Source organism: Trichoderma reesei (assembly GCF_000167675.1).
Source record: "Trichoderma reesei QM6a unplaced genomic scaffold TRIREscaffold_2, whole genome shotgun sequence".
In the NCBI taxonomy this organism is placed as follows: Eukaryota; Fungi; Ascomycota; class Sordariomycetes; order Hypocreales; family Hypocreaceae; genus Trichoderma; species Trichoderma reesei.
Window position 1 is genome coordinate 861945 of NW_006711149.1, and position 16287 is coordinate 878231.

General features: G+C 53.1%; 2 protein-coding genes across 2 annotated transcripts; both read left to right on the forward strand.

Annotated features, from left to right (window-relative positions):
- Positions 1 to 2678: 2678 nt before the first annotated feature.
- Positions 2679 to 3821, forward strand: TRIREDRAFT_2322 (uncharacterized protein; the record flags this gene model as incomplete). Its single annotated transcript, XM_006961884.1, has 2 exons — positions 2679 to 2693; positions 2784 to 3821. The coding sequence occupies 2 exons, from the start codon at positions 2679 to 2681 to the stop codon at positions 3819 to 3821; spliced, it is 1053 nt and encodes a 350-aa protein (XP_006961946.1).
- Positions 3822 to 9696: 5875 nt separating this feature from the next.
- Positions 9697 to 11427, forward strand: TRIREDRAFT_103683 (uncharacterized protein; the record flags this gene model as incomplete). The annotated part of the gene is made up of 7 exons (XM_006962076.1): positions 9697 to 9759; positions 9830 to 9922; positions 10001 to 10021; positions 10325 to 10472; positions 10607 to 10770; positions 11057 to 11074; positions 11323 to 11427. The coding sequence occupies 7 exons, from the start codon at positions 9697 to 9699 to the stop codon at positions 11425 to 11427; spliced, it is 612 nt and encodes a 203-aa protein (XP_006962138.1).
- Positions 11428 to 16287: the final 4860 nt, after the last annotated feature.

Genomic DNA, 16287 nt, shown 5'->3' on the forward strand with positions numbered 1-16287 from the left:
TTCGTTGTTCAACCACCAAGCCCCTCTAAAGGTTTGAGGCAAGTACCCACCTACTGGGTATCAAATCCAAATCTCATGAGCCTCTTTTCAAAGTCTTTTCTCTCCTTTCCCGTCATCTTCATCACTCTTTGTCAGACCTCGGAACCCCGTCGATTTTTTACCATCTCGTGTGCCCTTCGACCCCATCAGACTAACACAACCCTTGCTGGGCCCCCGAAGCTCAGACAAACCTGGGGTTTGCGAAACCGCCGCGCTCCTCCACCTCGAACCCAACCAGGCTAGCAATTCCCAAGCGCCACACAACTTTTCTGCTCCTCGACAACGGTCTGGGCCTCCCCCGGTTGGCCAAAGACGAGCTGGAGGGCACGCGATAAGGCGGGCAAGGGAGCAAGTCATCCAATAGCTTGGACGAGGCGTCAACCAACTGCAGCGCCACCGTTTGAAGACGCTGCTCTCGATTGGCTTCTTGTTCTCGAGCACCGCAGGAGTGAAGCAGAAGGCGCAAGTCTTTTCGACGACCGCCAAGCGAAATACGGCTGTCGGGGTTCAAATTGCGCAAAAACGGCTGATGATTGAGCGATGGATGGAGATAAAGCAAACCACCGGATGGACTCCATCTCCCCGTGCGCGCATGAGCTCACTTGTCACAGCATCACGCTCATAGGTGCATGCAACAGTGACCGTGGCCGACTATCTTTTCCCCTCTTCCCGTTACCTTTTATCAACCCGAAGGCGTCAAGGATCAAAATATGAAGGTTGATGCTTTGCTCAGAGTCCATATCCTGTTACAGTAAAGGAGCCAAAGGAGCCGACATGCAAGCCCCAAGGATCATATCGGCCCTAGAACTCGGCCTTTCCTCTCCCCCTCCCGTGTTTTAGTTGCCTCATCCCGCGGACTCTATCGGCCATGGGCACCATCCCTCCTCGATACAACCACAACATCACAAAGATAACCAGACTGAGCGAATCAGCAGACGAACCGGGCACTCCCCAAGGATAACTCTATCAGTTGATGTATCACAAACACCACATGCCCTGTTCCGAAAACGTGGGTTTCCGTGGCTAATCATCACTAATACTACGACTGCGTTTCTGTCACCGATACGGCGTACGGATAAAGATGGTCCCAGTGGCTCTGAGCTGCCATGTGATTCAAAGAGAGTCAACCAGCTGCAGGCATCGTCAACTATCGATCAGTCAGTCAATCAAGCTTTCGGTTACACGGCCACTTAAGCTACCAAGCTAGCATCGACCCTCTTCTGCTTGACAGCGGTTCTCGTAAACGGGTCCTCTCCCCAGGGAGAACAAGGGTGACTGATCCACTGCTGACGTACAGGGCATACGCGTCCGAACACTTGTCGGTGGTTTGTTTGCGTATTTGAACAGCTGAAGCCGCTCCGTTTGCTCGCCGAGACGGTCTGAACGGAGTGCCGTGATGACGTTTGAGTGCAATGTTTGGGGCAGAACCTCCGCGAGGGCCGACAGCGGGTGGGAGGTTACAAAGAAGCACATGGCCCGAGCGAATGCTATACGTACATGATCATTGTCAGGATGTCAGTCAACACCCCTCTCTTGACGGACGAAGGAGTCGCTTTGATTTCGTTGGCGAGGAACGATACGAGCCCTGTCCACTCGTCAGATCTTTATCATGCCGGCAGTATCAATCGGCGTCTGACTGGTGGGGGCATCTCCAGCTTTTCACAGTACGCGTAGTATCCGTTGAACAAGGTCTGACACTTCCCCGCTCCCCGAATTCGATACTCATCTCATCAAGTATGTATACTATATAGATACATGCTGCTGGATGTTGATGGTACCTTTGTGACTGTCAAAACCGTATATCACGACAGCTTGATTTGATGAAGAGGATACAAAGAGGGACCCAACTCGGAAGAGCAATGGCCCCCTATCGCTTCCAAGACAGGTCAAATCAGGCACTATGATCAGTTGCTACAATGTCGTCCCCGTCTCGGCTGCAGATCTCAAGACATTTCGCTACTCTTTCTTCCCTCACTCAAAGTGACCCGTGTGTCGAGAGATATGTTCTTGGATTTCTTAACATTCTCATGGCGTCTAGGTGGACTGATGCCAACCTAACGGACTATCCGATGGTTCTGCACCTCTTACATTAGCCCAACACCATGAAAGCGAGGAAGTGTCTCTGGAATTTCTTCCTCTAACTGATACAGAAGGCGACCCCAATCTGTAGATTTTATATCGATGGACTCACTGCCCTCGCTAGTTCTCGCTATCCCGTTGATTGACACAGGCCAACTAACAACCAAGTAATCGCCAATCATCAACGCCCTGCCACCAACAAACGATATGACTATTACCTAAAGACAACGAAATCTTAGCGGTCAACTTTGCTGAGAAGATGCGGAGGATGCTTTCATTCCAGACCTTTTGCACCGAATGCCCAACAGCGGGCTTTAATGCATGTCAGCAGCTGATTTGCCGTTGAAGGGCGCGCCAGACCGGCGGCATGATGACTGATCCAGTTAGTTAGTATAAGATCGAAAATCCGGTCTTGGCTGATAATAGCGGCCCAACTACATCTATCCAACGTGCTTTACAGATCTCAATTAATGTCAAGGAATAAGAAGGAATAGCAAAACGCACTATCTGGTTCAAACACTCGAGATAGTCGAGCACACAAACTGATAAGCACCTCAGCCATGAAAGTAACGGCGGTAAGCAGTCTGCCGGCCATGGCTCGGACGAGATATCAATGTCTTATTATCACGATTAGCTAACGATTCTATGCCTTCTTGTCACCCCAGATCTGGGTCTATCCTATCAAGGCCCTCCGCGGCATCTCACTCCACAACGCCCATCTAGGGCCTCAGGGAATCAAGTATGACCGGCGGTTCATGCTCTGGAGGGTCGGCGAGGACGGCGGGCTGTCCAAGATACAGCTCGATCGATATCCCCAGTGCAGTCGCTTCGTCCAGGAGATTGTAGGCGACGAAATCCATGTGCGATATCAGCCTCCGAGCGACCCCTTGGTGCCACCAAGTCCGGAGCAGAGCGTCGTGTTGCGCGTGCCATTGGATCCAGACGTTTCACGGCTCGAAAGACAAGTCCTCAACCTTCACCAGGGAATGGTCAATGGCTACCGTATGGGATCAGCTTACGACGAGTGGTTCACAGCTTGCTTTGGCTTTCGGGTTGTCCTGGTCTATATTGGTGATGAGCGCCGCCCAGTATTGGGCACCTTTTCGCCCAGAGCTCAGCCCGTTGCAGTTCCCACCCAACAGGGCTGGCTCTCATATCTCTTTAGCTACATATGGGGAGCGCAGAAGCCGCAGTCCGAGCCCGAGCCAGACTGGTTGACCTTTTCCGACATGGCAGCCTACCTCGTTGCGAGCGAAAAGTCGCTCAGCAACGTCAACGCACGGCTCAGCAGCGGGCCCGTCGACATTGTCCGGTTCCGCCCCAACATCGTCGTCGACGGCGAAGGCGAGGGCGAATTCGACGAGGATTTCTGGGCGGAGCTGTCCATCCGCAGTCGGCCTGCGCTCGCCATGACCAAGATGTGTAACCGGTGCACCTCTCTCAACGTCGACTACGAGACGGGGCGCTTCGGGGAGGGCGAGAAGGGCATGGTGCTGAAGAAGCTCATGTCTGATCGGAGGGTGGACAAGGGGTCCAAGTGGACGCCCGTGTTTGGAAAGTACGGGTTCTTGGTGGATGGGCTGGATGGGCTTGATGTCGCGGTTGGGGATGAGGTTGCTGTGACGAAGAGGACGAGTGAGAGGCCGGTGTCGGATTGGCAGTATAAGGATGAGAGCATTGCTCGCTTCTATCGCTATACATAGAGCAGATCGGAGTTTGTTTATTACCCCCATTGTTCTGGTGAGCAAGGGGCTTCCTTGCCTGTAAAACAAACTGCTACGTCTCTCACTGGCATTCAGAGATGGAACTTTTGGCCACATTGACTTGAATGGGAGCAAAGCAACCTTCAAATGTTTCTCCATCGAGTCATGCGTCTATTTGCTATTCTGCTCTGTTCTTAGGGTCACATTCTTCATCGACACGGGAAAGACCCCCGTTGTGCCACCTGTGCACAGAAAACGATCATCTCGCACCCGGCAATCTCTGTATGACGAAGCCGCAGTTCCTCTTTCCGCTTGGTACCACATTGTCGTCCGATGACGCAAATAGACCATAAGAGAGAGAGAGAGAGAGAGAGAGAGAGAGAACACGAGACAGTCAACATGGCGGAGAAAGATGAACCAAACTGCACCCTCCTCAAAAGCACATACAACGCCTCACATCGGCCCTTTGTAGCCCCAGGTAGAGTAAAACAACAGAAGAATAGCAAAGTAATTGACAATCGCTTCCCCTTGGTAGCTTCAATATACTCCCCTTCCTTCTTGCTCTTCGTATAGCCTGCGTTCCCTCATTCAATCCGGTCTACCTTCTCTTGAAGGTACTTTCCCTGAAAAGAGGGCCTATGGGTAATGAACGTCGAGTTCTTGTCTGAACATGACGTTGAGGAGGCAAGATATTCGCTTTCAAGCGCATTCTGCCCCCATGATTTGAGGTGATCAGACTAATTCAAGGTCATCCTGTCCTCAAGTTCTTCCAATTTACACTCTGAGGGATTCAATTACTCCTTGACTTGTAGTCTCCCAACCCATTCAATGTTAAAGAGTCCCGATGAGACTCCATGAAGTGTTGATCAACAGTGTACGGTGAGGCCCTCGTACCAATTCTCCATAATGCAGAGGACCTTTGGCGTACAGTAAAGGCGATTGATGGGCTCAAGAACATAGTGACATACGTTGTCTCAATATACTATGCTGAGCATAAAGGCATTTTCTAATCAGGAGCGTCGCATATGAGGCCGTAGGTATGGTAGCTACCAGTCGTGAACTTGCACGCTCCCAGAGTCGTCGGACACTCAAGAATCATCGACGAAGATGGTTGATATATAAAGTCATTAGACGCCAGGTCTGTCTAGTCTCTATAGTGTCATGCTCACATGCTCAGGTTCAAGCCCCTTTGTCTTACGACAACCAATCTATACACAATTTCACTCATGTGAACCAGCCCCTTCCATCCAGTAGGTAATTCCCAGTAGCGCCAGGATGTGGTGAAGAGAACTGTATCGTCTAACTGGTGGAAAAGCAAAACCAAGAACAGGCCTAGAAGCAAACCGAAGCCTCGACCACAACGGAGACAGCATAACTCCATTCACTAACGAGAAGCATTCGATGACAAAGAAGAAACAAAAGAACGGGGTCCGAAAATGAATGTGGGAAACAAGCCCCCAGGTTGCAGCCGGCAAGGGAGGCAAATTGCAGGCTGTCGTGACACAGCACACTCTTAGTGGAACCGAACCGGCTCCGAATCATGAGCAAATGGCCAAGCAGCCGCCTTCAGTGCCTTGCGCTTGCGCTTGCCCCTTCCATTTGAATAGGAGTGTTGACAAATGAAAATGGCCAACAAGTGCCCAAGGGGCTGTAAGCTGAGATATGGAGGGCTGCCCGGCTGCGGCCACAGCTCTTCGCCGAATCGCACCTCGATGCCTCCGAGAAGTATTCCATAAGCCTTAGCCGGAGTGTCCACATAAAAGGGAAACACCCTGCAGGGGCCCTTGTCCTGGCCATGATGCACGACGCCGAAAAGGGTGTGCTGGAAGAATCGCCCACGTGGGACCTGCAGCCAGCTGCAAAATCAGAACGCAAGACAGACGAGAGTGAAAAGAACGATTTGGAAAAGTTGAGGTCGACCAAGGGACAGGTGCCACCGCATCTGCGAGCGAGTTGCATGCCCGTGGCTGTGATTTAGTTTGCCCAAAACGAGAACGACAACGGGCGCCGAGGAGCAAACTGTTGGTAGGCGAGATGTGCATTTGTAGTGGTAGAAGAAAGAGGAGCAAACGGTACAAAAAGAGGTCATTATTCGTAGAAGCGTATCAGTCAGGTGCTCGTTATAACGCAACTGGTTCGCCGAGGGTGAATGTATCATCAAAGTAGGTGCAGTAGGCCGCATTCAGTGTTTTCCCGTTCCATCTTGATGGGAGTGCGCAATGAATACGCGCGGTCGTCGAGAGAGAAGAAGAGGGATATCCCCCAAAGAGCCTGCCATGGAGGGGAATCGATCCGCCCATATGCAATACTATCCATTGCAGAGCTCACCAGCTTAGGCCGCCTGGGTACAAGGGCGGCATAGATGAAGCTTGCAGTAGGTGCATTCATAGATGGCCCAGTGAGGTCCCGAGCGACAGTGCTGGCAAATCCACTGAACGAGCGTATTGTCAGACTTGATCATGACAAAGGAGTGAGCGCAAGAGACGGCCATTGTCATGGGAGCTTGTTGTTGAGTCGTGATCGTAGGGAATATGGGTTGAGCCGGGAGGATGTGGTTGACGATTTGTCAAGAATGGAAGTGCCTGAAAGAAGGTGACACTTTGGATGCTTCTGACAAAGGGAAATAAGAACCCAAATAGTAGGAAGCCAAGTGACTTGGCCTGAGATGACTGATGAGAGAGACGGGAAATATAAAGACTTGGTATGGTGGTTGTCAGACCGTGGCTGCTTACAGAGACGAAGGCGTCTCTTTAAGGTTTCCAACGATGAAGGAGAGCTCTAGAAACAAATGTCTGTTGGGTATGGAGCAAATATCTTGAGGGAGATATCAAGACTGCGTCTTTAAGAAAGAGGACTGGTTTCGAGTATTGGGTGTTGTGGAGATCGACTTGAAGGTTGCGAGCCACAAGCTTATATGTTCTTCGGAGTCGTCAGTCGGCGTCCGTGACGAGGTGTAGTAATCGTGAACTCTAACCGTGAGTGTTTGCATAAAGATGCCAGTAGCTAGAAAGCAGAAGCTGGTGGATATTCAGGGATTGGAAGCTGGGATGGCACGGAACGGAGAGCACCCATATGCCGGTAGACAATGGATTGACCACTTGAGACGAGGCGAAGCGTAGGGCATGGGGCCAAGTAGCAAGGGAGGGGTCTGTCTTCGATTGTCGATAAGCCCCCGGAAAGACGGGTGTGGGTTGTCAGTCCGGAGGCAAGATGACGAGCAGGATGACGATGAGAAGCCTCCCTGTGTGGCGGTTGCGACCAAGTGACTGACAGACTGTGTCCAGGATTTCAAAAATAGCACCAAACCAGACAACGTTTGTTTGAACTTCCCAGGGTCGGGAAGAAGACGGCTATGCGGGAGCGGATGCCGATTGATGCAACGCCGGAGGCAGTTCCGGCGGTAGAGAAGTGCCGAGATTGTTTCTAGAAGGCGACGATGCGGAAGTGCGTTTGATGGCGTGGTTGGCTTTAGACGAAGAGAAGCTCAACTGGAGCCTCCAGCAGCCTGACAGAGCTCGGCCAAGGATACTATGTCGTTCTGGGTTCTCAATCGTAACTTCCGGTCAACTGCTAAGGTTGACGGCCAAGGTGCAAACGGCAAAGTATGGGAATTGGGCACGTGGAGGGAAGAAGGTTTGATGACAAGGACGAGGATGTTGAAGAGATGGAACAAGGGAGAAATGGCAGACAAAGTAAAGAAAAGAGAAGACAAAGAGCGAGGACGAAAAGGAACCTGGAAGGGGGGCGTGCCTGAAGACGGAGCAAGGGATGAAGTCGGGGTGAATAGAGAAGGAAGGCGCATCCCCGGTTGAGCTCTACCTTACTCAATGGAAGGTACCTTGAGGATGCAGCATCATGCACATGCACAACCTCAAAGTTACAGTTAATATAAAATATACGATGTACATGCAGCCCGCAGGGCGAGGTACCTGAGAAGCAGCAGAGGTACTGTACTTGGCGCAAGTACTGCGGTGTACTCTGCGTCCAGTGCGCACCTCGAGGCACCTTGCCCAAAGACGCGCGAGACAAGGAAGGTGCTCTGCAGCCCAACATCTCGATCCTGAGGCAGGAAAAGCGAATGCCTTTTTTTAATTCCATCACTTGATCGATGACCTCAGCTTCTAACATGCTGCATCGCTCTCACTGCATTACTCTCTACGGCTGTCATGCCAACTCTCTGTTGTGTTGAATAACTGCTCTGCTATTTTCTCTGGACCGCGCAACTACAACCATCGTGGCATGCCCTACTCTTCGGACCTGCAGCTCGACGGCCCGGCGGAATGGAAGGGTGATCAGCTTCTCGCGCATATCCCTCTTGACTCTGGGTCACTGGTCCTGGAGCAGTTGACGACTCGAAGGAGATGCGTCTAAAGCACACAAAGCTCATGCGCGGACACAACTCTCCGTTTCAACCGGAACGATCGCTAACTTATGCTGGTCACGCTCCCAACTCCCTGGCCTGCGGGCGATTGACCGGGCTACCGGGGCAGGCGAGTAGACGACAGAGCCGCAGACGCCAGGGCATTAGTCTCCTGGACGTTACCAAAACGGTCCATTGACAGACCCCGTTTGTCAATTGAGAGCTAGGCGGCAGAAGGGGGGGAAAAAGATCAAGCCCTTCGTCATCACTACTTTAACTCGGCGTGTATACAGCAGAAGGCACACCCCCCCAGATGCCCCCTCTCCGAGCTGATCCGCAAGCGCCGCTCAAGTCTCCCGTGAGGATGGCTTGGATGGGTGTCTGGAAGAATCTGACTGCCCAGGGACGCGGGAGAGCGGGCAACTCACCCCTGGACTGCTGGCACTACCTAGTAGGCTGATGAGTGTACCAAAGGCACCGCGGGCTACTGGAATGAGAGCCACCACAAGTAGTAGCAAGAAGCTAAGCTGCGCCCACTCGTGATGTTGGGGAGACAAGCTCTGACTCTCAACAGGAATCCAAAAGTGCGCTTTTGCTGGCCAGTTGCACAAAGCACGACACCGTGTGATGCTGAGTTGGCAATTGGTGAATGTGGGCAAGTGGCTCGGCCTGAAGCTGTATGGCAGCCACGTCTCGAGACGAGATTCATTCATGCTTGCAATAGGCTGCCCGAATGTGCGCTCGATAAGACGCACGTACCAGGGAAACGTGCGGCTTATACCTACAACAGCAGGACACACCTTGCTACCTGGGCAGGCAAGCATCTCATCGTGGCGCTGCTGGATACCCTGGCAATCAGACATGATACTTACTCTACCTTAGACCAGTACGCGGATCCTCGTGCTTGTAGAATTCGAGGTGCTACAAGCACGGACGCACGACTCATCTCGAATACGCCGCCGCATGTAGCCCTACCAGCTACCTAGCCCCGCGATGAGACGGATCCCAATGAGAAAAGTTCCCAAACCATTCCCCGTGTTGACGGCTCCGACACACTTGTCCAAGATGGGGTCAAGATGCGCCGAAAGCGAGAGTGAAGGTGAGACGGGTTGGTGACAACCTGCCTGCTTGTATGACCGCTTGCTTGTTCCGGGGGAGCAGTGACCTCACATCTGCCGACCACGATGCCTTGTGGCTCCCTCTTGTCTCTTCCCTCGCAGCCAGGATGCAGCACCGGCCCGGCGTGGACCGTTGACAGCGCCTCATGTCGGATGCTGTTTATTTAGGGCTCCTCGGGTGGGGGCTTGCAGGCATGCCTTCGTGTACCTCGGCGCCGTTTGAAGCTGGCACAGCGCCGAAGCCTGAATTGGATGGAGAATGACGGCCGACCCTTGGAACAGGTCCGGAAACACGGAGGAGGATGAAGCAAGCCAATTTGTTGACTGAATCAGTCTCGTTGGATCATTCGCGGCGCCTTTGAAGGCGGTGTGTTTTGCGAATGCCCATGAGGTAATTATGCTTTGCCAGAAGGAGATGAAATGGAGACAAGGTGTGGCAGCAAGGTGCTCAGCAACAACAGTAAGTCTTACTATTACAAGTCCAAGTCGCCGGGATGTGTCGAGGCTGATGATCTGCTGCTGCTATTTAGGACAAGGCTACTCATACGATGCCAGCTGCTTTCATGCATGTACAAGCGCGTACTCCGTGCCTTGCCTTCTCGGTGCATGCAGGTAGCAGTTGGGTACGAAGGCGCCCTCTTCCAAGGTAACATCTCGCATGCTCTTCCTGACTAGGTACTACTGCTAAGGTATGTATGCAGCAGCAGCATGGATGGAAACAGGTAGGACTACTCCATATCGAGCAAGGCAGTACATACTTACAGATCCACCAGCTGTAGGTGCGAAGCGGAGGAGGATTGATGCGAAGTGAATACTATGATTGTTTTCTCTTCTCTCCTCGTCCCAGGTCCGCCGGTTCAATAATACGAAGTACTCCAGGCCATTATCGGTTGGCTTGAGCTGGCTGGCCCTGGTCGAAGTACCGCCCCAGGCACATCGGCTAGGCTCCTGGCAAAGTGCTCAAGAGAGTAATTCGACAACCCAATTGACCAATAGGAATCTCACAGACTATGGCCGCATGCCAGGTACTTCGAATCGTACCCCAGCGTCTCAACCATGACAGAGCGGTACAGAGCACCAGGCTAGAGCATGGGACGATCCCGCCTCGATTGCCACCAACGGGCTTCTGCAGCAATGCAGAAGCTGCTGGATCCGCGCTCACCGACCTGCAGTGTGAGCACAAGAGCAAGACGTGATACGCTGGCGCTGTTGTTTTCTCATCCAGCTGGGGATACTAAGGTAGGCCGTCGTCCAGAGCTTGCGCGCGTCTTGCAGAAGCGCCACCCGCATCTGCTCTCCCTGTCTAGGCCAGGCCTTGGAGCCGGCACCAACAAGCGAGCCAGCTCAAGCATGCAAGGTGCGTACACGCCAACATGCAGAGGATGCCGCTTTTGGTGCCGTCCGCAGCAGGTCGTGCACCGACACACCCAATGGCATTACAATTTGCTTCCTTATAAGTACTTGCCTACATGTAAGCTATCACCTCTTTCGCATCTTTTCTGCATGCCGGGAGAGGATCGATTGGGCTACCTGACTAATAGGCATTGGTCCAGTCTCGGCCCAGGTCTGCGCAAGTGTTGGTTATCCCGAGCCAGACCTTGCTTCCCGCGCGGGTTTCTGAATGCCCAACACGGCAACCGCCTGCTTCGTGCGCAGGACAGCGGTCTTGTGTCTCAGGGTGGTGGTGTCTCAGACTGCTGCCTTTGCCCCCTTCAACACGTACGGGCATCACTCTTGGCAGGCTTTTTACCTTTTAGCACAACCCATGGCATGTCGTAAGTTGCCTGACGTTTCCTCACCATGCTCGCCACTTTACCACGCTTGCCCTTTTACGAGACATGGGCGCATGATTGCGTGTGAGAAGAGCCGTTTGAGGGACCAGGCCACTTGCAATGCTTGTCCAGCAACGAGGACGAGACTGCTACGATTATGGCTGTCCGGAATTTCGCGTCAGGTCCCGCGGCCGGTCAGACATCGGGGGAATCGATGGACCAGGACAGGTGTCTACTACTACTAGTAGTAGTATCGAGCTCTGGTCATGGTGGGGAGTGTGGTTCAGAACTGCGGACAGGCCTCGATGTGGACTCTGTGGACTCTTGTGTACTTGAAGCATTACTGGCTCGAGTAAGGTGAGGCAAGGCAGGGCGAGCTCTTCACAAAGCGGATGCCCACTCCCTACCTAGGCAGTGCCCAGCTGAGTGAAGCGTGTCTCGTCAGATGGATGACACCCGAGGCCTCACAGGTCTACCACCTGGCCTGTACTCAAATTAACCTCAGCTCAACAGGGGTAGAACCCGTGCCTTAGCGAGCAGGCCGTGAGAGTGCCAGCGGATGAAGCGCCGTGCGTGCATGCAATTACTTGCATGCGCTGGTCTTCGGGCTAAAGGTTACTGTTCCTGGGACGCCCAACACTGGCATCTTCGTATCGCACAGGTGCCGTCTCGTTGCGAAGAGCATTCGAGGTCATGAGAGGGTGCTTCGATTGCGTTCGTACCTCCTCTTCCTCATTTGAACAGCAGGGGGGCTGTTTCCCTACCTAGGTACCTACGTATGTATTCTGAACTTCGTACGAGTACGTCAGCGGACTGCTGCTAGGCTCCTTCCATAGCTCCTCCTCTCGTTGCTTCCCTCGGAAACTGCTGCTTTTGGTTCGCCGCCAAAGTTCCCCAAAGGCAGGGCTTTGGAAAAAGGAAAGAGCAAGAGCCGACAAAGGTTGGGGAAGGAGGAAACAAGGAATACAGGGAAGAGATCGGAGTATGTGACAAGTGACGAGTACAATTGGAGGGGAAGGAGAAAAACCAGATTCTGCACATGAAAGAATACGTGGTTACGTGCGAGGCGCTGCATCTTCTTGCAGGTGCATCCACCAACTGCCAATGGCATGCTTCTCCTCTCGACTTGTCACTGCCACCACCACCTGTCTTTTCTCGCCTTCTGCTTCTCCTCCTTCTTGCTCCTCTCCCTCCTTATCATCTTGGTCTCATTCTGATACGTGCGCCTCCAGCCGCCATTCGCCATCTCGCCATCTCGTCAAATATCATCTTTGGCCCTTTTCCACCCCGGCGAGACGGCCAATCATTTCCGCACCCATCTTTTCTCATCTGGCCTCTTCCTAGAACCCCGCATAGCTTGGGTCGTGGACAAACACTCCGGAACCCCTGTCGATGCAGCCGCTCTACCCAGTCATTGTCAGGGCGTGCAAGAATTGCCAGGCATGGCTGATGTGCAGCACTGCGGTTGTACAAAGCAATATGTACTCGCACGTACATACATGCTTGGACATGTCCGCAAGGGTACGCAGAACCGTCCTGCCCGTCTGTCAGTCTGTCTCCTCTCCGACGCCCCAGCACGAGGGTGCAGCAGCCAACAGAGAGAGGCCCTGCCCTGGTTCACGCCCTAAGCCACATGAACTCATCTCGAAGTGTACAACAGGATCGTGCTGATACATGTACATACGATACAGGCACACACATGTGGCACCTGCTTGCTGCCCACCCAAGCCGATCTACGATTTGTACGCCACCTTTGCCCTAGGTACCCGTGGCCTAAGGCTAGCGAAATCCTTGACAGCGCTTTGTCACGTCGACCACGTCAATCACAGATGAAATACATGCATACATAGACATCGATGCTCAGCCCTGCAAATTTCCTCTACAGTTACACGACGGGCACTTATTCTGCGCTGGAATTTCGACTCTGACGCATTAGGCAATGCGAAACCAGTTGTGCGATGAGATCTGCGACAATCCGAGTCAGCATCTCTTTGGTGCTTCATACAAGCACGCAATGTCGTCGCGCTGCAGAGGCCAGCACCTGGCTCTGGAGTTTGACTCTCTCCAAACCCCTTCGTCCACACGACACGAAGTCTCAATCACTCGAAACCGGACCTATTGTTGGCCTTGCATGCAGGATGCTTGAGCTATTGCCGCGGCTGAGATATGACTGCTCTCTTGATTTCTCTTCCTTGGGAAGTCCTGCAATCCTCTATATGAAGCGCCCGGTTGGCTTGTTCTTTGGGTGCCGCATCCGAGGAAACCATTGCGGCCACGCAGCCCAGCTAATCTATGTCCCGAGCACCACGCCATGCTGAGAGAGCGACATGTCGTTTTCGCCTTCGAAACACTCCCAAACATGACTGATCCGTCAGAGGCAAGGTAGCAAGCGGGCCAGCCAACTGCAAAGCGTTCACACCATCACCACCGTGGGCCTCGTATGGGCGGCATGACCGGAACACATCCCGGCAGCACAAGTGTTGCATCGCCGAGACCCATCACTCGAATCAATTGAAACGAGTGGTTGCTCTGGCATCAGAAATCTGTTCATTGGCACCAACTCAAGCTGCAGGGCGACGTTGATCAACATCTCATTCGCCTCTTTGACCGCTGACCTGCCATGTCTCGCCGCAGACGTACAGCCATCCATCAATCGTACATACTTGTATGGACATTCGCAAATGAATGCTGCACGATACTTGTACGTGATTGAGACACGTAGCCCACTGCTTTTAGTTCTGCCAGATACAGCAACCCTAGCCGAGATGGAGGGAGAAGCAATCGGCATGTAGCAGCGACAGAATGCAACGGCAGAGAACAACGGCAGCTCGACCACACTGGTACGGGCTCTCTTCCGACTGCTACGCTCTCGCCACATCTGTTTGGTCCTGTCCGCAGCTTACGAAGCCATTTTTGGTACGGAGCATACCACCCGGCATTGCACTGGTCAGTACGTCTCTACCTGCGGGCATGGCCATCGGACTCATAGTCGCACAAAAACGTCGAGTCTTGAGCCAGATTCTTCTTGCGATGCCGCTGGACCAATCATTGGATGTCGAGCTGTACAGTTTGCCCCGAATTGTTGCTCGGCACGTACTGGCGCCCTCTGCGGAGGAAGTGGTACTATACCTGGGAATGGTGATGAGTCGTTGAAGGTAGGTACCTAGTTGTCTTCTACCCGGTAATCTAGCCATCAAAACACGGGCACCCGAATCCGGTTGGCTCGCATTCTCTCACATCCTGGTCTCTTATATGAGCACGCTTTCCGTCGAAACCAGCCCGGCTATCGGCTGACAGGGCATGGGTCTGCCTTGGCTGCTGTTTGAGTACTTGCAGTACCAAGCACAGAGCGCTGCGTGCTCTATTGCCGGACGAGGTCACACTGGATGACATGGCAAGACAAGTCCTTCGGTCTGGCTGTCCATGCTATTGCTGCTTTTCTGTTCTCATTCTTACCCGCACTGCCCGCCCATCATGTGAGCATTGCTGTGGGACATGGGCCATCTGCTTATAGTTTTGGACACTCCATACTCCCGGCTGGAGCTCATGATCGAGTCATTCAAACATGTTACAGAACCACCATACATGAAGGCATTCCCTGCTTCTGATGAGAGGATGCACATCTGAGACTCGAACATCAGCCAGCAGCAATATTCCCTGTCGATTTGCCCCACAACGTTGGTTCGACTTGATGAGGATGGCCGCTGCCGTAATGAGGCTTTCATCCGACGCCGGCGCATAGTCCAGCTTTAGCAGCAAGTTGGAAGCCCGAGACGTTGGCCGATGGGATGCCTTGAGTCCTGACAAATACTCATTACGGATGTCATAGCATGGTTGACGGCCGTGGAAGTCTGCGCGAGGCGTGCCCTGTTACCTGCTATACACATTGCGACTCTGGAGCGGCGGGTTCTGCACCAATTCTCGACCATATTGAGCTCGTACTCGACCAGGTATTCTGCGATCAGCACGCGCGGCCAGTATCCGCAACGTATCAAGCTGCTTCAAATTTTGATACGGACCTGTCTTGGGCATCTTGATATCGTTTGGACGGCTTCAAGAAGCCCCGTTCTTCGACAGGTCGCAGTACGAATTACTATTGGCTGTATACATTACGTACTGACGATCATGGCGCAGAATGGCGTTCTAGAAGCCGGGCCGTGGACACGGAACCCGGCTGACTCAAGACTTGTTGCTCGCCGACTTCCGTTGTTCCTTGTGCCAAGTGGCCGGCGTTCATCCTGAACAAAGCAGCAGCTACCTTACCTGTTACCTATGTATTTCGACTCGCAGGCCGATTGCCAATACGACACTGTCCAGCATCCAAATAAGGCCGACGGGAATGTAGTGCTTACTAGTACTCATGGTGTACGGGAACAGCAAGAGTCACGCCTCCTTGAACATACGAGTGCACACAAGTACAGCTTGAAGTTACAGCCCATACAGTTGATGCATTTCTCCCGCTGACACGTACATGCCAGTGACAATGCGAGAAGTGCCGAAGCCCACGTGCGCCGGCCATGGCAACACCCACTTTGAGGCTCCTCGAGGACGGGATGTGATGCTGCTGCTAGTAGCAGAGTTGATAATTCCACTGCCTCTCCGGAAAACCCGCAGCCTACTGGCCTTTTTCATGCCACACCCCCCCAAGCGGCAGCTCCGGATTCCTGTACGGCATCACGGACAACCAACTCCTGGCTTGGCCGTGATGCTAGCACCGCTGCGCCGGCACGCTAGACAAGCCCCTGAACCAGCGCTAATGCAGCTTCTCCCGTGCCCCAAGTTCCTGGGTCTGCTCCTTGCTTGACGAAAGGGTGTGTGGCTTCCTGTCATCTCTGAGCGTGAGACAGTGTTCATCCTCTAGGGTGCTCTACCGAGCGCGCCTTCGAGGCCGCTGCACGGCTGGAAGCCTCCCGGCTAACCGTGATCGGTCTAAAACACACGGCTTTCCCGCATGAGAGGGTGGGCAGATGAACAGGCCAATTTCAGCGTTTCGAAGCCGAGGCTCGGGGCTGGGCATCTCTGACGACATTTGACAAGGATGCTTCGTTTCTTGTTGGCTTTAACGCATTACTGCTGACTACTACTGCCAAGGGCGTAGTAGCGGCTATAATTGGCATACTGTTGTAAGGATACGTTGTACGAAGTGCTGCTGCGGCTGTCACGATTTTGACGCATTGTCCGCATCGGTTGTATCGAGGAGCTACCTACATCCTCAT